This window comes from Copadichromis virginalis, linkage group LG20, assembly GCF_057382275.1.
Source record: "Copadichromis virginalis isolate Kocher_CV1m ecotype Utaka linkage group LG20, C_Virginalis_male_GT1.1, whole genome shotgun sequence".
NCBI classification, from domain to species: domain Eukaryota; kingdom Metazoa; phylum Chordata; class Actinopteri; order Cichliformes; family Cichlidae; genus Copadichromis; species Copadichromis virginalis.
In genome coordinates, this window is record NC_140637.1 from 9812501 (window position 1) to 9836173 (window position 23673).

Consider the following 23673-nt stretch of genomic DNA (forward strand, 5'->3'; position numbering starts at 1 on the left):
AGATGCCCCCAAGGGTGGTGGAGAATGACCGAGCTAAGATCCTGTGGGACTTCCAGATACAGACGGACAAAATGGTGGTGGCTAACCAACCGGACATAGTGGTGGTAGACAAACAGAAGAAGACGGCCGTAGTGATCGATGTAGCGGTTCCGAATGACAGCAATATCAGGAAGAAGGAACACGAGAAGCTGGAGAAATACCAAGGGCTCAGAGAAGAGCTCGAGAGGATGTGGAGGGTGAAGGTAACGGTGGTCCCCGTGGTAATCGGAGCACTAGGTGCGGTGACTCCCAAGCTAGGCGAGTGGCTCCAGCAGATCCCAGGAATAACATCGGAGATCTCTGTCCAGAAGAGCGCAGTCCTGGGAACAGCTAAGATACTGCGCAGGACCCTCAAGCTCCCAGGCCTCTGGTAGAGGACCCGAGCTTGAAGGATAAACCGCCCGCAGGGGCGTGCTGGGTGTTTTTTTTTATATATATATATGTGTGTGTATATATATATGTGTATATATATATATATATGTGTATATATATATATATATATATGTGTGTATATATATATATATGTGTGTATATATATATATGTATATATATATATATATATGTGTGTGTGTATATATATATATATATATATATATGTGTGTATGTATGTGTGTGTGTGTGTGTGTGTGTGTGTGTGTGTGTATGTGTGTATATCTGTAACTAGCTTAATTATGACCTCTTATTTCAAGTCAGTTACAGACATGCAATACAGGGCTGAAGGAACATTGTGTTGATGTATACCAGGGATAGTGTGTTAGATGCCGCATATATTTCTATGTGATTTGAAAATTCTCAATATCTCAGAAAATGACGGCTATCCATCTTCCACAAGCAGCCAAAATCTGTCTGTTAAGATGTTAGCCAGCTTAGATTCAATTGTCTTAGACCATGTAGGGGGGCGAGATATAGCAGCATGTCTTTGAGCTCTTTTTAATATGTCAAACCAGGACAGAAACCTTTCTGTTGCTGTCCTGGCAGTCACTATTTTCCTGACTGCTGAGCTACTGAAAAATTCCCTTGCTTGGAAGTGTGTTATATTACTTGCTGATAAGTACATATTAACCACTTTCATACTTTTAAGTCCTCAGTTTGTTCTATATGATGTGTTTTAAGTCCTGTTTGTGCAGTTGTGGTCAGACATTTTCATACTCATCATGGACATGAATATCATGATAATTTTTTTTCCCACGATATAATAATTGTACAGCATGAATGAATTTAATGAAAAACAAAAAAAATGGTTGCATGAGTTTGAATATATTTTGTATTTTCTATAATGCACACAGGGTTAAAATTATACATACAGACTCAAATACTTATATAGACTCCTCTAATATTTGGTTAAGTTTCCTTTAGCATATCGTGCCTTAAACAGACAGTTCAAAGAAATCATTCAAGGCCTCAAATACAAATGTCATTCATGCCCAGGATTAGTGTATGTAAACCTCTGACCATAACTGCAGTGTATAATGTAGATCCTTTAAATGTTACATATTGTTTTTAAATGTAAGAAGAAATAATTCAGTACAGCAATTTTATGGGGTTAAATATCTTGCTCAAGGACAAATTGGCATGCGGACTGAAGGAGCTGATAGAACTTTTGATTAGTGGACAGCTGGCTCGAAATTCTGAGCTGCAGCTGCACAACTGACCAACTGACTCACTCGCTGATTGTCGCTCTTTCCTGTCAGACGCTTTGGTCGGAATCAATTTCGATGAAAGCTGGAATTTTCAGACTGTCTTTTTCAGCTCATCAATCTTGACAGCTGTAATTCTCAGCTGACATCAGGAGACACTGAACCTTCCAAATGTTATGAAATTCTTTTTCCTTGATGGCTGTAAGGTAGCTTATGTGATGCTTCAGAAACTACTGCAAATTAAACTGGACTACGAAGACAATTAGCACATATAGGCCCATATTTCTATCTGTAGTTTGTAGTTGTAGTTTACTTGGTTCTGTTATGGGACCTTCTTCAGTTTCCACATGCACACATGAGAGCCTAAAGGTGCGGATAACACATCAGCAGGCACAGAACAGAGAATGTATCAAGAACAACAGATGTGGATTAGGTGCAATAAAGCATGAATACAGAAGCTAGGGTGGAGGTGGATCGTAAAGCAGCTTGCAGATATCCTGATTTGGATTTTAGAAAGGTGTCAACAGAGTCATCAGCTGATGCGGCACTGAGATTGGCTGATCTGCCAGGATTGCACATAATGTTTTGTCCTTACTTTATGTGAAGAGAATTTTAATAAATCTTTCATAAAACTGAAAAAAATCCAGAATAAGCTTGTTGCACATATCATTCACTTTTATATATTAAACACGGAGTATACACACAGTGATTCTGCTTTTTTAAGCTGTGCATTTTCATTTGAAATCAGTCTTTCATGTTTCTCGAACTTCTCCGATGCCATTTTCTGGGGATGATGGAAAATTAATTTTACAAATGGGTCATGAACAAACTGTACTGAAATGTATTTCAGAACTTGTAGCTTGCATGTATTACACTAGATGGTGTTTTCTCCTCCACAGTAGTCCAACTGTAACTTCGGTCGTTGCTGTGCTTTTTGGAAGTCGAATTTCCCAGAGGAACCCACCCGAGGGATTAATAAAGTTCTATCTTATCTTATCTTAAATGGAACAGACATTTTCTGAGTGGAAAACACATTTAACAGAGCAGGGAAGAAATCAATTTAGTCTAGGAAAGCACTCTAAATATGACTGAGGAAAATCGTGTAAATATTGAGGCGTGTGTGTCAGTTGATGTTATGTTCACGCTGTCATCAGGAGATGTTCTGCTGAAGCCTCAGACGCTCAAAACGCTGCCCTTCACCCTGAACAGACTTACCATCTCCCTTCAGCCGTCCCTGGAGAAGTTCGAGAGCCAGCTGCTGCAGCTGATCAATGCTGACTGCCAGAACACAGTAAGGCCAAGCTTTCATAACACACACACAGTCTTGATAGTTTTTGCAGATGACACATCAGGGAAGGTTAGATGACTGTTTTTCATAAAATACACAGATCTGTGTCTCATCTTCTTTAAAGTCCATATTCTCATGCGGAGCTCTGCAGTTGGAAGCATTTAAATTGCTACTGCAGTCAAAAACGATATTCCATTGATAAAAAATATACTGGCAAAGTGTCATTTTGAACTATATACTCATAAAGCATGTCTTTTCCTCTTCTGACATCCTATTTCCCTTAAATGTACAGTATATGTGGTGCTTACTTGGGAAAAGCAAATTGCCTTACGGTTCCCTTTTATGAAGATACATGTACGATGCATACGTACAGTCCTGATTTCATTCTTGTGAGGTGGCCATTCACCAATCTCCTCAAATTAAAGATGACCAGGATGGCCTTGACATACCTCTGCCAAGATTATTTTCTCCGGCCTACTTTCCTCTATCTCACTTTCCGTTTCTTTAGTGTGCGAGCCAGAGCCCTTTTACAGCTGCCACTGCAATTTAAGCCACATCACCTCCCAAACTAAATGGAGCTTATCTATCCTCTTTTCTTTTTTTCTTGTCTGTGGAAACCCAGATGGTTAACCGTATTTGACAGGTGCAGCTTTGGACTAGCAATTATATGTACAATGGCTTCGCACAGGCCCTATCTGTTCACTTCAGCCTAAGTGAGATGTGACTCCAGTAAGGATGGGAATTGATATGACAACACTGTCACTCCATATCCCTCTCTGCCTGCTCTTTGATACTGCTGGGTTTAATCCCCAAACTCAAACACAGGGGACTAAAGGAGAGTAGATTTGATTAAGTGGAGCAAATAGTATGAGGTGTTGTAAGTGTGTCTGTGATGGAATAACCAAAATTCTTCAAGAAGGCAGATCTTGTCAATCGTAGCCATCTTGAAAACACTATGGGTGTTTATCTTCTTTTTTAAGAATTCGGTTGTGTGTAAAACTGCATGTATAGAACAATGTTAGGGTAGTCAGCAGAACTGAAAAACTCAGTGTTGGTAAAATCTGTGAACACAAACAGGACAAGTGTTTGGTCTATTGTATTTCTTGTACTGTTATTGACTTTCTAAATCTTAAAAGCTGACAAATGCCATCAATAGCCAAAATTAAAACTAAAATCAAAACAAAACTAATCTGAAAACTGAAATAAATTAAACTGAATTTTAAACCAAAATAAAAAAAACAAATGAAAATAACAGTACTTATCAATCAAATCTGATTAGAAATGGCCCAAAACATTTGCTGACTTTTTCCAGTGCAGGGACGTTGTACTTTTAATCCACAGTTGCATTATAATGTTAATGTTAAATAATCAGTATCTTATTCATTCCATGTAATAGCCTAACTAAGATCAAAAAAATCTGTTTTCATAAATTACCTGGCCAAGAGGACAGCAGATTATTAGCAAAAGAAATCGCACAAATGCAACTCTCACACAGCACAAATAAATAAACACAGCATCCACATCATATGCAGTAATATGTCATAAAGTAAAAATTCAAGAGCAATCTCACTGAAAAAGGGAACAATATAAACTTTTTGTAAATCATCCCACAGTAATGTGTTACGACAAGTTCAGGTCCCCGTGTAGATTACTCCGGAAACAATGGGACAGCATAATTTAAAAGACATTTTGCACAATTTCTGTTCTGACACTGGGGACCAACATCTGTATAACAGCGTGAAAACAAAGGTCCAAACTCATTGTGGTTTTTACGCATGCGTGTACTGTGACAAGAACAAGCCAACACAAACAAAATTTTTTTTATAAACAACCGGTGGAAAAAGGTTCAGACATACAGACATGGCCACTTAACAGCAGCATAGGAAGAACAGTGAAGCATTTAAATTTCACAACACGTTCTCATCCCATCGTGTAAAATACCGACGATTGTGACAAATCGTTGCTATGTTACGCATTGTTAATGATAATGCTCCTTTAGGTTCTGGTCTGGTGCATTCATAGCAGGACACTGTAATTCAGTAATGACAAAAAATATGGCAAGTGTTTTTCTCATTTTGAGTGAAAACTAGATGCTTATTTTTCATACCATAAAAAGGTGGTTTATAGTTGTTATATACCAGCACAGAGTTGACAGCGAGTATAAATATTGGTCTAATTTTTTACATAGAAGTTGTATTCCTTTTGGATAGAACTGTGTAGAATCTCAATAATGCAAAAGATCCACAGAAGAATAAATATTTTATTTATTCATTTATTTTTTTGGCTGACTTATAGTTGGATGGTGGTTCTTATCTCAGTAGTCTTGTTGTAAACTCGACCAAAGGTATCAAGGTACAAAACCTACTGCCAGCACAACAGTCAGCTTGTGATGATGGAAGATTGAAGAGAATGCTAGTGGAGCTAAGGACCTGTAATTTCACAAGGTTTTACATACGCTTGTATATGCAGGTCATGCAGCCCTAAACCTCCCTTTAGAACATTATTGATTGATCTGTACAATCAAACAGTCAGTTAGGATTTTGTCTCCACTACTTTTGCATTAATGAAACATATTTCAGTAAAAACTGAAAAAAAAAAGACTAACCCAGTTTTTTTTTCTTTTCCAAACAGGCCTATTCCCTTTGGCACTTCAATCATTAAGCATTTACAGGCAGCTCTGTCCTTTTTATGTTTTGTCCCCTTTCTCGTTTCCAAGGATATTTCTTGTATTTCAATCCAGTTTTTGTTGCATGCATACAGTTTGAAATTATTTCTGTATATTTTATTTCCGTACCTAAGTGTAAATATGGGAAAGTAGACTACAACTTTTTCTCTGTGAGCAAAGCGTCATGCTAGCATGACTAATTTTCTCATATTGGCGTTCACACTTTTTCCCCCTCCTTGGTGAGATGTTCTTTGCAGGTCCTCATAACCAGCCTATGTTGCGTAGATGAGTTAAATGTTCCAGACTTTTATAACTTCAGCAATATGACGACATTCTCACGTCTGCAAGAGGTGTTAATACATGCAGAAGTCAGCTTGATTGCAGCTTTTAATTAAAACGTGTCCGCATGTGTGTGTGTGTGACAGAGAGAGAGAGAGAGAAAGACAGACAGACAAAGAGAAAGGGTGTGTGTGTGTGATCTGTGTGTGACCTTTAAAGTGTGACTCCAGCTGGATTGTCATCAAGCTGTCTCTGAAGTGATGCTGACACCTCACACGCCAACTCGGTTTTACCGTTGTGTCTGTGTGTGTGTGTGAGAGAGTGAATGTGTGTGACTCCATGCTAGCGTGCTTAAATGATACTGAGGCAGGAATGGAATAGCAAAAATGAAAAGGAATGGGGAAGCAGATGAATGTACAGTACAGCATGAGACAAAATCCTTATACTGGCTGCTTGTCTAACATATCGTCTTCACTTAATCTCCCCATAAGTATTTCTATTTTTAGCTCAATAAACTATCCCAGTGTTGCTTCTTTCTACAGTCCACTTTCCCATATATTATACAGCCTGTGCCCTAGTTGATGTGCTTTTTTTATGTGGACTAGTGTAGCTACTTTACTTTTATATAACAGTTTAATGAGCACAAGATTAATTTAAATTGCAGTCTTGGACCTCTTCAAACACACTCTGACCCCCTGTTTAAAAAGAAAAAGGGAGAGAGAAAAAATTAACACTACTCTTCAGAGATGCTTGAATTTGTCTACATTCCCCAAAGCCAAAGGCTTACACCTCCAGTGACCTGTAGCACCCGCTCACCTATATCTTCAATAAAACCTATTGCGCTTGTTGAAAGGGCCTGAGATCCTGTCAGAATGTATGTAACATTTTAGCTTGTGATCAAAAGAGCAGATAGAACAGAAGATGATGAAGAGGAGGAGAAGAGCAGGGGAGGACCAATGCCGCGCCGCAAGCAGAACAAAACGCCTTAGGCTGATTTAATGAACGGAGAAAGACTGTGGCAACAAAGCTCGGGGAAGTTTTCATTTGTCCTAAAAGAAGAAAATTCACTCAAAGTAGGACTGCCCCTGTGGACGCGGTAGTATTTAAAAGAAGAAAAAAAGAAGCATTTTTTGTTTGAACATTTCTGAACAAAAGCAGCGTTCTTGCACATTGTTCTCCAAGGAAACCCAGTTTGACTGCAGGCCACTTACCCATGTAACTGATGCAGCGCAAAAGAACAGGGTTTAATGCAGTTGGCGAGCATAAAATATTCATGGGATCCAGGTCTTCGTAGTGATTGACGATCCAATCATTAGAGGAGATAGACTGCAACTGATTATAGACACTGTAAGTCAGACAAGACAAGAAATGCCCAGCTGTTGAATCAGGAAACAGATAAACTTTAAACATCATCAAGAAATTATTATTTAATTGATTTTCAACTGATTCTTTTCTCTCTGTCATGAATTATTTTAAAATCCCTCTGAGTGTCTTTGAACACTGTTTCAGATGACATGCAATACCATACAATACAATAAAGCTCTCCTGAAAAACAAAAATTCTGCAAAAACACTGATTTCACTCTTTCACCTGCATTTAAAAGGTCTCTAAACATGCAAGGAAAATCATTATAAATATATATGTATTTTTTACAAAACAATGTATTGCATTTAAATTTTTTAAGTATTAGTTTTATAGAATTTGAATAGCCAGTATGGAAATGTAAAATAAACTGAGTCCAGATAGAGAAATTAAAGTGTTACATTCTGTGGTCATTTATTGATTACATGCTGCCAAGCCTCCAGTGAGGACTGTAAATGGGACTATGTAAATTCCAGAAAATCCATTTTAGTGAGCACAGATGTCACTTAAGGATAGTTGACCAGTGTGAGTCAGATATGTGTCAAAACCGCTGACTGTGACACTGTAAGATAAACTATTCAGAAATTGGAACACGAGAATCAAATGTCATTTATCGATGATATTCCACTAAGCCTGCTTTATGCACTGTCGCTGCAGAGCTGTTGTTGCAGGAAGAGTTGCTACTGCTGATTATCATTTCAATAGGGATTATCATTTCACTCACCTCATGCTGGCTGTTTCCTGACTGTAATGCTGAAGAAACATTTTTTATTTTTATTAAAACGGCGATTATGTAAAATTACGTTTTTTTGTTTTGTTTTGTTTTTTAGCAACCTTATAATTTTTTAATTCTAGAAATCGCCTTACATTTTAGGAAGTATAGAAGTAACCTGATGGTTCAGATCCATTTTGATACAGCTGCCTAAATATCATTTAGCCCTTGTGTCTCATTATTGCTCATCACCTTAAGCCTCAGTTACACAGGCCTACAGACTGGCTGGTGACCCCCTGGTGGCTAGGCAAAAATTTATATTCTCTGACTGGCTGGTGAGTGGTTGCTGGATGTGACTGGTAGCAAAGAGAACAAACACATCCTTACTACAGATATGGTTGTCTGTATTGTGTGTATAGAAGATGCCAACTTGTCTGCAAACGCTCACTGACTATCTCCTGAGCTGTACTGAAACCAGACAAAGTCCGACACAAACCAGGAATGTGTATATATATGTATGTATAAATGTCAAAGTGCAACTTGTCTTACCCATTAAAGCAACATTTTCCAAAAGGCACAACTTTTACTTTAACCTCCAAAGACCTGCTGTCCACATATGGGGACATCACATTTTGGGCTGTCAACAATACTAAGTTTTACTGTTTCAAATGAGCCATATTGCTCAAAGGGACACAATCGGCACTGAATGAACAATGGGCTGGGAGGTCCATTGTTCCTTCAGTGTGCCGATTTCAGTCATTATGCAAATGTACTGTTTTATAGGATATAAGAAACCTGCAGTCAGCTGACACTGAAGAAGTCACTTGGATGAGTGACAAAACGTTTCTCCCACTGAAAACGCTACGTCCAGATGAACAGAATCAACCTTTGGAGATTTACTTGCCTGGATGATTGAGAATGCATCAAGACATATGAGGGTTTTCGTTGCAGCACCACATACCTCTACCTGAGTCTTTGTTTTTTTGTTTTTTTTTTATCTAGCAAGAGCCAGCAACCGTCTGCAACAACTCGCAACCTGATTGCGGAATACACATTTTTCCCTAGTGATGGATGGTTACCATGGAGTCACTGACTGGTCTCTAAGGCTGTGTGACTGGGGCTTAGGAATTAATGAGAGTAATGGGCAGCAGTCTCAGCAATTACTCAAATGTTTAGGGAATATTCGTTTTTACCGAGCAGTTGCCATGTGACCCACCAGTCTTTTTAGGCCTGTGTGACTGGGATCTAAGTGGTGTTAAAAGGGCCTTATATGAGCTGTAAATCACAGACAAATAACACACAGACATTTCATAACCAAAACAAATTTCCTTTTTGTGTTTGTTACTAAATCAACTAAAAATGCCAAAACTCACAATGTATTAATTCTTCTGTGTTGCATGAGCAGCCAAATCCTCGTTTTTAATTTTGTAAAATGAAGCTCTGTGGTGCGACACTACTTAAGCACATATATTGAACACACAGTTACACAGATGATCCTTTGGTACTGTTAATACTGAGGTTAAAATTGTCCCTAACAAATTTCAAAGAAAATTCTGAATTGTGACTCATTAAAAAAAAAAAAACAGTTGTCTACAATATAAATAATTAGGCTTGGATCTGAGTACTACAGAGAGATTAGGGTTAAAAAAATAACATGAAATGGACTTTTTCTTCCTGGTGTGTGTTGTCAGTGAGAAACAACCTTATCCTTTAAAGTTATGATATGATATCACATATTTTTGTGCTGTTGGTGCTCATAGTTGGACTCAGCATTAAGGGGTTCCTTCCAAGTCGGACCAACTGTGAGACAACATAATGTGATCATGATGGTGTAGAACTCCATGTGCTGTGGTTGAAAGTGTTACGCTACGCTTAGGGACAAATGGAATGAAATGGGGAGGGGAACGGAAAGGGAGCAGTATGAGTGTGTGTTTGACTCAATATTTTTGGTTGGTGAATTATGGAAGTGTTTCAGCGGTCGGGCAACAGTGATTTATCGGTGGAAGCTCTGTGCCAGTTAAAATTTGTTAAGGAGTAGGGGAGTGGGAGGATGAGAGCAGCATGCTAATGATGCTGCTACTGTTTCTTGCCACGAATGACTCACCCTCAATATGGGGGAGCTAACATCCACTGCGTGGGTAGGAGCACATACTCACTCACTCACTCACTCGCTCACTCACTCACTCACTCACTCACTCACTCACTCACTGTCTTGATATGGGTGAAAATGAACACAGGTCATGGATGCATTTGATTTAAAGGTGTGTGAAGCTTGATCTGCCTATATTACATGACTCTTTCAAAAAACAAAACAAAGGTTTCTATTGTAGGTGTGTGCCCTGATTGCACAGATCAAACAGGTTAAAACATGAAAAAAAAAGGTAAATTACCAGCTCGCATCTTCTCCCTGGCTATGTGAGAAGTGTATGATCATAAAAGCTCAGAAGTGTTTCTCTTTGTTTGCCGGTTTTCAAAGGTAAGAGAAATATGCTGGAGTTGTATAACTGACTTGGTAATTGGCTTATACAAAACTCTTGTGGGACATAATTTCAACTGCTTTTTTTCTCTCACACTCTCTTGCCATTTCTCTTTCACACACTCACACACGCCCCTTGAGATGACAGTTGCCATCTGTAGAGTTATTATTACCTGTTACAACAGCCTACACATTGATTTCACAAAGTACTGACATGAAAACTTACTGATTAATAGCTGACAGCTTTTAATGGTGCCTTGCAGAAAAAAAACCCTCAGAAGCATCAGGGGAAAAAATCTGCAAAAGCTATAAAGGTGGTTTTGCTTTTAATTATTTTGTCCTGAAACCAGTAAAGAACCATTTTTCTGTATTCATGAGGAATATATACATAGATGGAGGAAAATATTAAATAACAAACAATCGCAATATTCTTGGCCAATCTGAAACCTGCTAATTACAGTATTTGTCACGTAATATATTTTTCTTAAACTAAAAGTACACTGCACACTAGGCTGCTCATATGTACTGTTGTTTGGATTTTTGAGCATTTGCATAAATATCAATGTACGAGTGAGAAACCTGATCAAAATATGTAAATACAGCATAGAAGAAGTAACTTTCAGCTGCACTCTTATTCACAAGAGGTCACTACAGCAGGTAGCTCCAATAGGGAATGTTATTGCCCCCAGCCTTAAAGTGTTAGTAAACTATACCAGAGTTGCTTGTCAAATGGATGAACAGTGTCTGAAACTTCCTCCACTCATTACTGGCATCATAATTTGTGTAACTTTCTACACTGAACATTCACACCCACATCCTACAGTTACTGGCCAGGTGTGTGGAGCTGAGAAAGTGCCATCTGCTTCTCTCCAGGTTTCATTTTCGCTCTTTACATAGCTCTTTCTGACACTTTCACTGTCATAACTAATGATGGCTTCCAAAGACTGTCACAGAATGTGTGCTGTTAGCTTCAAATGATTATTACTGTGCACCTCTGTAATGACAGCTGGTTTTGAGTGATATAACACGGTTGGATAATAAGTAATGTGAACTTGAATACTTTTACCTTTAGGTTTGTTTGGTAGTAGATTTTCAGACTCATGTCAGGAATGTCTATTAGGCTTCATCTTAATATAGTTTGCATAACTGACTTGTATTGATGTGGTTTTCAGTCAGTTTAAAGTTTAATGCACTATGTTGCTGAAAGTAATCACTTTGCTTTGCTATATGCTTTCACACGTATTTCACACAAACTTGAGTGACATCCCATTGTTAATCCATGAAGTTTGACATGATGTTGGGCTATGATGGCTTCAGTTATTCTAGGAAGGCTTTCCACAAGGTTAAGGGTGGTTAATGGGATTTTTTGACCATTCTTTCAGAAGCACATTTGTGAGGTCAGACACTGATGTTGAACGCAAAAGTCGCAGTCTCTGCGCTAATTCATCATAAAGGTGTTACATCAGGTTGAGGTCAGGACTCTGTGCAGGCCAGTCAACTTCTTCCACACCACACTCGCTCTCTGTCTTTATGGACCTTGCTTTCTGCACTTTTGTACAGTCATGTTATAAAAGAAAGGGGCCATCCCCAAACTGTTACCACAAAGTTGGAAGGATAAAATTATCCATTATGTCTTGGTATGCTGAAACATTCAGCATTTCTTACACTGGAACTTAAGGGCCGAGCCCGACTTTTAAAAAACAACCTCACGTCATAATACCCACTCCACCAAACTTTGCAATTGGCACAATACAGGGTGGGCCATTTATATGGATACACCGTAATAAAATGGGAATGGTTGGTGATATTGAAGTCCGGTTTGTGGCACATTAGTATATGTGAGGGGGCAAACTCCTCAAGATGGGTGGTGACCATGGTGGCCATTTAGAAGTCGGCCATCTTGGATTCAACTTTTGTTTTTTCAATAGGAAGAGGGCCATGTGACATATCAAACTTATTGGTAATGTCACAAGAAAAACACTGGTCTGCTTGGTTTCAGCACCATTTCAGTCACATGAAAATGAAGGCATTTGCCTCTAAGTGAGACGATGATTATATTTAATGGTTTTATTATTAAAGTTCAGCCCAGGAAAGTGCCAGGAAAAAGACCATTTCACACCATTGTTTTTCTTGTGGCATCACCAATAATTCTGATGTGTCACATGGCCCTCTTCCTATTGAAAAAACAAAAGTTGTATCCAAGATGGCCGACTTCTAAATGGCCACCATGGTCACCACCCATCTTGAGGAGTTTGCCTCCTCACATATACTAATGTCCCACAAACAGGACTTTAATATTACCAACCATTCCCATGTTATTACGGTGTATCCATATAAATGGCCCACCCTGTACATTCAGACAAGTACCCTTTCCTTGGCAACTGCCAAACCCAGACTCATCCATCAGCAAGGCGGAGAAGCGTGACTCGTCACTCCAGAAAACACATCTCAACTACTCTAGAATCCAGTGACGCGTGCTTTTACACTACTGGTGGCACAAAAGGCTTGGATGCAGCTTGGATTGCACTTACATGCAGCTGCTTGGCCATGAAAACCCATTCCACAAAACTTTCTGTGTGCTGTTCTTGAGCTAATGTGGAGCCACATGAAATTTGAAGATCTGTAGTGACTGACTCTGCAGAAAGTTGGCAAAATCTGCGCATTATGCACCTCGGCATTCAGTGACTCAGTTTTGTGATTTTACATAGCCATTTCATGGCTGAGTTGCTGTTATTCCCAATCACTTCCACTTTGTTATAACACCACTAACAGTTGACTGTTGACCGGACTTCATGCACATGTGGCATCCTATTGCGGTACCACCCTGGAATTCCACAAATGTTTTTGGAAGCAATCAGCATGCCTAGGTGCTTGATTTGATACACCTGTGATTGTGGAAATGAGTGGAACACCTGAATTCAGTAATTTAGATGGGTGAGTGATAACTTTTGACCATAAAAGTCAAAAGCTTGCGTTTTTTATAGAAGCCATTGGAAAAAGAAGCTATGCAGGACCCCAGCCCTCAAATACTATAACCTCTGTCTTTGTTCAAAGGGTTTTTTTTGTCTTTTGACTTGGATGTTACCCAGTATTGCTATACTGGCAGCAGTCAAGAGGGTTCAGGACAACTGTCACGACCTTTAACAAAGTTTCTATCCCATTATTACTGGGATCAGACCCATTTTCTATATTGGGTTTCATATGTCTTAGTGTTAGCCACCGAGGAGAGCTTGCTCCTGCCTTTTAAGCACAAAGAAATAACCTTCAGAAACTAATTTAGGCTTCTCTGAAAATCTACGCTCATTTCCCTTAAAATTGAACAATAAAGCAGCTTCTTCCTGCTTTCCATTTCTTTTTTGACTGCTATTATTTCTAAATTTGTTCTAAAGGACTTTCTTTTTCAGCACCTCCATTTTATTCAAATTACAATGTCTCCAACTAAATCAGTTTTGCTTACTAATATTTCATCCTCACCCCTGTGTCTCCTTTGCCTCACCCTGGAGTTGGGCCGTTAAATTGAATCTAAGAAAATCTTTGTTGTTAATATGTGACAATGTTAATGCTGTTTCCAGGTGTTAATACTCATAATCTTCCACTTCTTCACTTCAGAGGCTTTTTTTTCCATTTTATTTTGGATTCAGATACAGATGAGAGAGGGAAATAATGATAAAAAAAAACACTCTGGAAAATAAGAAAGGCAAAAATGTGTCAAGTACACACTCATGCGGACTACAAACCCTTGTCAGCCATTATTGTTCACTACAGTGCATAGAAATATATGGTCTTTGTTTTCTGACTTGGTTTTCTTTCCAAGATAAGATGTGTTTTCCACCAGAGTTATCTTTGACTTTCTGCTGAGGGCTTTATCCCCAACCCAGATTTCAAGGCAATATGATTATTTTTCCTCAAGACTGCAGACACATTAGAAATGCGAGTTTTGCAGTTTAAAAAATATTTCTGTTGAGCCCTAAAGGCTTTATTGGTATCAAGTCACTTTTGGCTTACTCTTGATGGACTTCTGACTAACAGCCACGAGACCAACCATCACAGATAATAGTGGTGCACTGGCACTAGTGCATTTTCAACCCTTTGTGTTTTTCCAATGCAAAATGGATGGATAAGCAGAATGCTTAGTTTCCACTTACAACTCCCACATTAGGGCGACTTGTCTAATTAGAAGACAACAAAAATACAACTACAACCATTCCCTTACAACACACTGCTTTTGTTTGTGCTGTTAACAAAGCTCTAAAACAAACTGCATCCAAAAGCATGCAAATTAGTCTTGTTCTGCCTCCCCCCTTTCTCTTTATGCAACAAACACAAAACAGCATTTAGGCATGTTATCAGAAATGAATTCCACTTTTTTTAAACACAGATGTCGAGTGTACATTATGACAGCTGAAGGGACCGTGCTGATTGGTTACAGTGCACTTGTCTGGTTCAGCAATGTAAAAGCAAGCTCTGGGGAGGGGGAATATCAAATATGACACTAAAGTAGGAGACAACAAGCTTATATATGTGTGTGAAAAAGAGAAAGAAACACCCACATAGCACCGGTGTGCTCATCACTCAGAAAAGTCCCTCTTCTGTGACTCTGGAAATGGAGTATAATTTAACTTGGGGGCCATTTCATTGTTCCCTTTAAGCTTCTTAGCTTTAAAATATTCATATTTCAGACGAGGGAGGAAGAAATCTGTGACGGCAGCAGACGGAGGCAAGAGGGAGAAGAAAGAGGATAGCGAGCAAGATAGGTAGGGAGAGAGAGAGAGAGAGAGAGAGAGAGAGAGAGAGAGAGAGAGAGAGAGAAACTGATGGTGTGAGGAAAAAGAACAATGAAATGAAAGAGAAACTTGGAGGAGGGGTGTGAGGAGATGGATAGGGAGAAAGCAGAAAGCAGCACTTTAACTGATGTTCTCTTATAAACAACTTTCTCTCTGTCTGTCTTTTATTTTCTCTCTGAAACACTTCATGGTAGACCTGTCCAACAAAAGACAAAGCCATTTCGCTGTCATCTTCCCCGCCACTGGTTTCCGTGAAGAAAAGAGGCGAGAGCAGACAGACTGTGTAGGAAAAGACAATCATAATTATAATCTGGATGTCACAGAAAGCAATTATTTACAGATATCCTGTCACACTTGTGCTGACAACTGCCAGGAAAGCCAAATGCATGATTTTGTTAGATAGGGTAATGTAAAGACAATTCGGTGTTTATAGTAGAAAATTGTAATGGTAAGCTGTACTGAGACAGAAGGATACTTCTGTTCCCAAGACGATATAACCACACAGTAACTTTAGCTATACTATATACAATAAATACAGTAGAAGTCAAAATGAATGGTTGAAATTTTGACTATGACTGTGCAGTTTACCCATATGGGAGAAAGACCCTTGCGCAATACCAATGCCAAGTGGCTGGTGGATTTCAGCCTACAGCAGCTTCCCAGAACAAGAATCAGTCAACATCACGATGCACACATCCAACCATTGGTCTCAGACACGAAGAGCTGGATAAAATCAAAATCTGGCCCAATCCACTCAAACTTTCTGAATAAGGTAACAAAATACTTCTATTGATCAATCTGTAACATACTTCTTTGCAACCCAGATGCTCCTTGCAAGCAACATAGCGTCTGTGCTGAGTAGACACACAAATCTACAAACAAGCATGGGTCAAAACAGCATTTTAAACAACATCAAAAGGTCAAAGAACAAGATACAGATTGGCTGGACTGACTACAACAAAGCTTCTTGTCCCAGATCCATAGATGCAAGAGTCTACCATAGATAGGATCCACGTTTCAGGTTTTCAAGAGAAGTCGGAGCCGCTCACCTAATATTAGGGTTTAGGATGCACATGCATGTGGCTGAAATACCATACAGGAACATATGTGCCAAAAATGGCTTAAAAGTCCCCAAGACTCAAAAGTGTTTGAAAATGGCTGAGCTAACTTCTTGTGGGACTTCAGGTTCGAAAGTAATAAGCAGGTGCAGTGCTGGCTTAGCAACCATACACAGCTTGACAATAAGAATAAGAGAGAAATTATGATAGATGTAGCAGTTCCAGGTGACAGCAACATAAGAGTGAGACCAGGCAATACTAGGAGGTGAAGGATGAACTGGAACAGATGTGAATGGTGAATTCTAAACCAACAGGTTTAAACCCAGAGCTCTCTTGTCGTGAGGTGATAGTTCTAGCCATTGCTGCACTGTGCTTTCCAAAAAACAAACAAAGAGAAACACTTCAGGACAAGGTAACTAGTGTTTATTTAATCAGGACTTCTTTGTTAGAAATGAGGCAAATGTAGTTTACTGTGTTTTTTTTTTCTTTCACTTGCACCACTGTATACAGCAATTTAGTCTTCCATAATTTTGTTTGGTAATTATTAATTGTTTTGCTTGTCACTGTGCATGCATGGTGCACGAGATTGACTTCCATGTGATGTTGACTCCTCTGTGTGAGTACATCTTAGTCTTGGCACTCAAAAACAGCAAACAGTAATTGATTAGAGCCTTAGCCTAAGTGATCCAGCTGGAGGACAGTTATGCAAGAGCTGAGTCGGTTGAAAACAGACTATACGTGCAGTGTTGCCTTAGTGAGGCACCAAATCTTAAAATAATACAAAAGAAATCTTATTAAAACGTACTGTAGACGCTAGGTCCACAAGCTGATTATTCATCATGAAAACTCGGCACATTAATTCATTTTTACCTGCATCTTATGTGCTTTTTAGTTGCCCGTATATGTGTAACAGCAAGGCTTTCTCTCATCACAAAATAGAGCACTTGTAATAAGCGGATAGTGTTTTGTTTGTTTCTTTTGTTAGAGGATAGTGAGAAATAAAGGAGTCACTTGAGGTTATCAAAAGAGCTTTAATCTTCCATCCCCATCACCAAAAGAAAAATATGGTATAGAGCTGTGCACATATTGGATAATGTAAGTGAGCGAATGAGCAACGATAACAAGAGGAGCGTAGATAGTAAACATGAAGACAGAGACAGAGATGGAGTCAGCAGGCGCAGAGATGTAACACGAGGAGAAGAACAGCAGCGAGCGGTGATGTATGTGGGCCGTACAGTTATCCAAGCGGGCTGGGCTGTTACTCCTGCTCCTGTTTCTGCTGTTGCTGTTTTAAAAGAAAAAACCCAAAGCTGAATTGATATGCTAATTTGATTGAGAAGGTGTGGGTGGATATGGAGAAGGCTTTAAGCAGCGAGGGGGACAGAAAGAGAAAATGACAACGAAAAGAGAAGGGAAAAAAGGGAGAGTGGGAGTAGCAGATGTGATGGAGAGAGAGAGAAAAGATTGAACTGGAAAGAAAAAATGGGAAAGAGTGGGAGGAGAGGCAGGTTCAGCGTCGCGTTGCACTTCGGGGTAACAGAGTTTACAGTCAGTCACTGAACAGCTGTCAGTCAGCTGCGCATTAACTGCAGCTGATACAGGGTGGCAAAGCCATTTCTGCCAGCACTTGTTTGTTAAACAAAAGGAAACTATATAACTGAAAAAATAAGAATAGTACACACTATTATTTGAATGATGTCTTTCACATATTTTTGTTAATGATAAAATACTTAATTACAATACTAATAGAGCTAGCAAATTATTTGTTAATAGGATAAGTAAACAAGGCTGCTGATGGAAACTTTCATGTTATAAATCAATTTCAACTAAGAAACAAAGTCCCTAACACTGTTACAAAGACATAAAATATAATGTAAAAAATAAAATACTAATATTTATTGATTATAAGTGTAATATATGTTTACTTTTTTTCTTCACCGATTCTTAGCTACAACCAGGATCAGATGGTGCAATAAGGACAGTTGTCATTCAGGAAAGGAGGCTTCATGTTGGAGTCCACAATGGCTGGTGCTTCCTTGAGAAGCCACAAGTGGTAGTACTGGAGGCCTTTCCCTCAGGAGTCAGAGGACGAGCAGGCAGCCCTTCCAAACAGAGCGCTCTGAGTAAGGACAGGTGAGCAGGAGGAACTCTTTATGTCTACAGTAAAGCTTTAATTCTACACCATAAAAGAGCAGAGATGAGCAAAAACCTTTCCAGGAGTGATAATGTTTATGGTATTTCCTCAGCCTCTCCAGATGCCTTTCCTTTTGCTGATGGGCAAGTGATTCGAAGTTTATCTTGCCATGTCAGCACAAGCTGTATTTTTGAAAAAGCTTGGCTGGTATGAATATTATTTGTCTGTATTACTGGTTCAGAGATGCCTAGAAAAAGTTCAATATGCAGACTTTCTTCCTTCCTGGTGTTTCATAAGATATGCAGTATATATAATGTATTTGGTGTGTGTTAATGTTATTATACAATACAATACATGCATTATATAATGCATGTATTATATAAATAAAATTACGCTGTATTGAATTGAATGCACTGATTAGCACGGCAACATCACAAGGCCTCGATGCCCAATGGAAGATGACAGTGGTGGCTGATTGCAGGATCTTCTGTAGCAAAGAAAAAACCCTTCAGAACAGCCAGCCAAGAGAAGAATCAACACACATTAAGAGGTCGGTGTGCAAATGAGGACAGATTTATTAGCCCCTCTATTAAAATTTAATTTTTTAAAAAGTGTTTCCAAAGTGCTGTTAAACAGAGCAAGGAATTTTTAACCCAGCCTTTCTAAATAACCTTGTTTGAATTTGGATGCTTAGATTCTTTTACTTTGCACACAGAAATAAAATAGATGGTCTTCCAGATCTTGGTCTTAAACTAATCCCACAGATTTTCTGTGGTATTCAAATCAGGCTTTGTGCAGGCCAGTCAGTAACATTCACTTTGATTTTCTGGGGGTAGTTCTTCACCAGGAGCAACGCATGAGTTGTGCAGGAAGAAAAAGTGACTGCCAAACCCAGTTTTGCTGTTGACTGCATGAGGTATCTTCCACCTTGATGAGATCTGAAATTCCAGACTGAAGCATCCCCACAGCATAATACCCCCACCACTGTGTTTCAATGTGGGGGTGGCGTTCTTTGGGTTGTACGCCTCTCACGCATTTCTTGAAACATAAGCAGCACCTCTGTGGCCAAAGTGCTCTAGTTTAGTCTCGTCTCACCAAAGGGTGTACCTCCAGTATGCATAATCGTTCTGAGGTTGGCGTGCTAAAGTCTGGCTTGAAGGTGTCTCTTCTGCAGAAGTTTTTCTTGGTCTACAACCTCACAGTCCATTCCTGTGCAGGGTTCTAGTGATCGTCTTCTTTGAGAGGACAATCTCAACTTGGGAAAGTCATTCACGCATCTCTGCAGTTGTTCTGGGGTCTGTAGAAACATCTCTGACTAGTTTTCTTTCCAGAGTCTTTGAAATCTTTCCCTTTCTATCTGCCAGGCTTGTTCTGAGCTGTGTGGCTCTCTTTGAATTTCTTGATGTTAGTTCTCACTCCAGTTCTTGACACTTTGTGAACATCAGCAATTCTTTTCCTTAAGTCTAAAGTGATTTCTTTAGTTTTTGAAATGATGCTTGTGACGGCTCAAACCCTCACTGAAGTTTTTATACTGTGTTTAAATTGGAATATAACCCTCAGTTTTAACTTGATTTTACAAGTTCCGAGTATTGCATAGTTGGTGGTATGACTCAATAAAAAAGAATACTTTTTCAGGGAGCTAAGAATATTTACCCTGGTAGTTTTTGTTTTTTCTGTAGTGAAAATCCCTATCTGTGTTAAAAAGCATTTGAGAGGTTTTTGACAAAAAATTTAAATTTCAAGGGGGGAATTATCCTTATCTGTATATAATCCAAGAGTTAAATACAGTAAACAGAAGAAAAGAAGGGAAAATAAAGACTGTCCTATCCAGAGCTGTATTTTCTGCTAAGATTCACTCAAATGCATCAGTGTTCACTGCAAGACACTTCGTTTTACAGATGGACAACTCAAAACATCCGAATGGCTGTAATTCCACAGTTGTTAATCCATTACTTTGTGAAATCTTTGCTGAAAGTCAGCACTTCAGCTGCATTTTGATCTTGGTTTTCCAAATGTATTGCAGTGCCAAACTGAGCCACAAATGATGAAAATTATATCCTTTCCAAAAATATCTGTACCGAACTGTAATGTCACACTCCTGCTTGCCTGCTTGCTGGATAAACAAGAACTTTTAACACTGTGAAAAAAAGAAGTGCACATTAAATCAACACAATAGTCATAATGTGGAATGGTCATGTCTCGATGTACATTATGTTTAAAACTTTCTGTGTGGCTTTGTAAAATATTTGCTGACCTTGCCCATAAAAAATTCTCTTTTTCATAAGGGCTCCCATTTGCTAACCCAAGCTTAGACCCATAATTTACACACCGTACCAAAGCATACAAGATTCATACCTCATAAAACAGTCATGAAGTACATTCAAATGTACTACATTCGGTGTTAAAGTGGTTAAGCCAGTGTAAGGTCACTAGCACCTGGTTTAAATCATGAAAATAAAACAGGAGAGAGAGAACTCCCAAGTGAATTTCACCACTACAATACAGATAAATTGCAATCAAAATCATATTATCCAGACAGATGGATTTATTTATGTATCTACAATAGGAGTGTCAAACATAACACCCAGAGACAAAAACTGGTCTGGTAAAGAATCCAAATCAGCTCACTGGACAATTCTGTAGATTTCTGTAAATTAACGAAAACTTTTTGAACTACCAGAACTTTTTCTCCAGTTTTAGTTTTACTGGCCTGTATGTGGCCCACGATGTAAAATGAATCCTTGATCTACAATGCCCAGTCCTTAGAACCGCTATTCACAATTGGTGAAATTGAATAAAAACAAAAAAATAAATTAATAATAAAGATATTTTGTGTTTTTTTAAACAAATGAATGTAATTAATTAATTAATTAAAAAATATGAATAATTTTTGAGGTAGTTTACAATAGGTACACCAACTATAACAAGACCCCTCAGCAACTTGTTAGCTAAGTACTGTAATTTCATTTGTGTGTAACAAAGATATTGTCTCTGGAGTGAGGAATAGTTTGAGATTTGACTGTTCTGGCAGCTGTGGCAAAAATACTAACAACTGAATCTCAGTCATACAACAAAATAAAAATAATGAAACTGAGTATGGTGACGTATTACTTATTTTGATTTTGTAAAGTTTATGTCGTATGTGGAGTTTTATTTTTATGCTCTAGCTTTGTCCCTTCTGTAAAGGGAGTGAAGAAATATGTTTGTGTCAACAATACTTTCTGGAAATAACCCATTCTGTCGGTGGACAGTGATGGCAGAAGCTACTGCTTACACTTTCACAACGGTTTTCCACACCTCTCTGTCAGCGTGTGCACTTTCATTGAAGATGAGCTTGTCGGGATGATTAGGAGAAATATTTTTCTACGGTTTGTCAAATGTGAGAAGGAAATTAAAGCAAATATGCCAAAATATGCTGTAAAGCTCAGCCAATAACACGCATACACACACACATAAAAGAAGTGAATGATGTTCCCCTTCTCACTGGGCATTTCAATAAAAAATGTGTTTGCTACTTCACATTCAAGAGTAGCTGATGTTGATGATGATGTGGATGATTATACTATATGAGTGGGTTATTAGTATGAAAAGTAATAACATACTAACCAGCGATCTGTCCTTAATTATGGTTTAAATATGAATAATAATAATCAGCATCCAAAAATTAAAATCTTTTGCACTTTCCTGAACAAAGTTCTTGTAAATGCAGTGATTTAAGACTACAGCACCAATGTAGGGAATAATTACTTTGTTTGAATTGTTTTGGTGCTGCCAGGAAAAGCTGGCAGTCTGTCTTGGTTATGTTATGCCTGATAGTTTCAGACAGCAGAGAGAGAGGGAAAAAAAGGACTCTAGAGAGTCCATGAAGCGAAAAAGGAAAAGGCTCTCGGCCCCACCTCGTGACACGCTAGCACTCCACAGTATGCTCCCGCCTATGGTGTATGCAAACTGTGAATGACGAATACCAAGAGTGCTGTTCCATTTCTCACACAAGAGGCCGGTGCTTGCCAAGGAACATTTAGCAAATCCTCACAGACATTGATTTTGAATCATTTTAATAGAAAATGCGGCTTTATTAACAGAAATAATGGGACCTGTGCATTTCAGTGACATTTAGTCACTGCTTTGCTAACAGCTTTGCGTCGTTTGCACTTTACTGCATGTGTGTGTCTCTTTGTTTCTTCTTCAGCTCAACATCTTCCCTGCCTCAGATCCTGGGCCTTCGCAGCAGCCTAGAGCTTAGACTGACCAATCATCAGGCTCTGGCAATCATCTTTCAGCTAGAGTATGTCTTCTCTACTCCAATAGGCCGAGAGACTATGGTAAGAGAAAAGCAAAAGCACATGGATTTTGTTAATCAACATTCTAGCCAAAAATTAACTCAGGACTAATCAGAAACACTCAAACAAGTCCTCACAACATTGTCTCAGCTCCACTCTGTCTTTGTTGTTTCACCATCGCTTTTGTGTTCTTTGAGTGTCACACCTTTTCCCCATCGTCTCCCAGAGGAAATCACTGAAAGCAATATGGCCTGTGTGAAAGAAGTATGGATGGTCAGATTATAGTGTGAGCTGATGTAAGTTTCCAAAGACATGCAGGCTTGTAGGTTGTATCATAAAGATTTGACCAGATTCAACTATACATCAAATTGTGGTGTTTCATTAGAACAACCTCCCATCTTTTTTTCAAATTTTATTAGCTTCTATTTAAGTTTCATAAATCAATTTAATAAAAAAGATAACAACATGCTGAACATGTTTCTTTAAACATGCATTAATGTGAAGTTTTCTGTTTTATTTTTCAGCTTAGACAAGTGTGCACTCTTTTCCTGCTAAAGTGCACACAAAGCTGAGGTTGAAACGTAGAGCTGTCAGATCTTGAAAAGAATGCCATTGCTCTTGGCTGGTTTGGTGGTATAAGTCATTTTATTAACTAACTAAATTAACTAAAATAAGTTATCAATTGTATCACTGAAATTCAGTCCACCTAAGGAAAATTTTGCTGAGTTGTTCAAAGGCTCTTTGAGAAATCCAGCAAGTTCCAGATTATTGTATTTTTTACCATTACAGTGTGGTGTACTTTTTATTAGGATTCTGTACTTTTATAAGTACTTTGTTTCTTTTCATTAATATGTTTTTATAGTCACTATGGTGTGCCAAATTGAGACAAATAAATTAATAAATAAATAAATATTGGTCGAGCTACTCTCTCTGTTAAGTCAATTAATGTCTCAGAAAAT

The 23673-nt window shown here is 38.6% G+C and overlaps 1 protein-coding gene across 5 annotated transcripts in view; it reads left to right on the forward strand.

Moving 5' to 3' along the window:
• Positions 1-23673, forward strand: part of nphp4 (nephronophthisis 4) — a 181523-nt gene that overhangs the window by 48704 nt on the left and 109146 nt on the right. For 4 of the 5 annotated variants that reach the window (XM_085444897.1, XM_085444895.1, XM_085444896.1 and 1 more), the window contains 4 exons: positions 2831-2967; positions 18249-18433; positions 18856-18984; positions 22624-22756. In XM_085444897.1, coding sequence (XP_085301023.1) covers positions 2831-2967; positions 18249-18433; positions 18856-18984; positions 22624-22756 — 584 coding nt within the window. The remainder of the gene's footprint in view (positions 1-2830; positions 2968-18248; positions 18434-18855; positions 18985-22623; positions 22757-23673) is intronic. The other variant, XM_085444898.1, reaches the window with a different exon arrangement.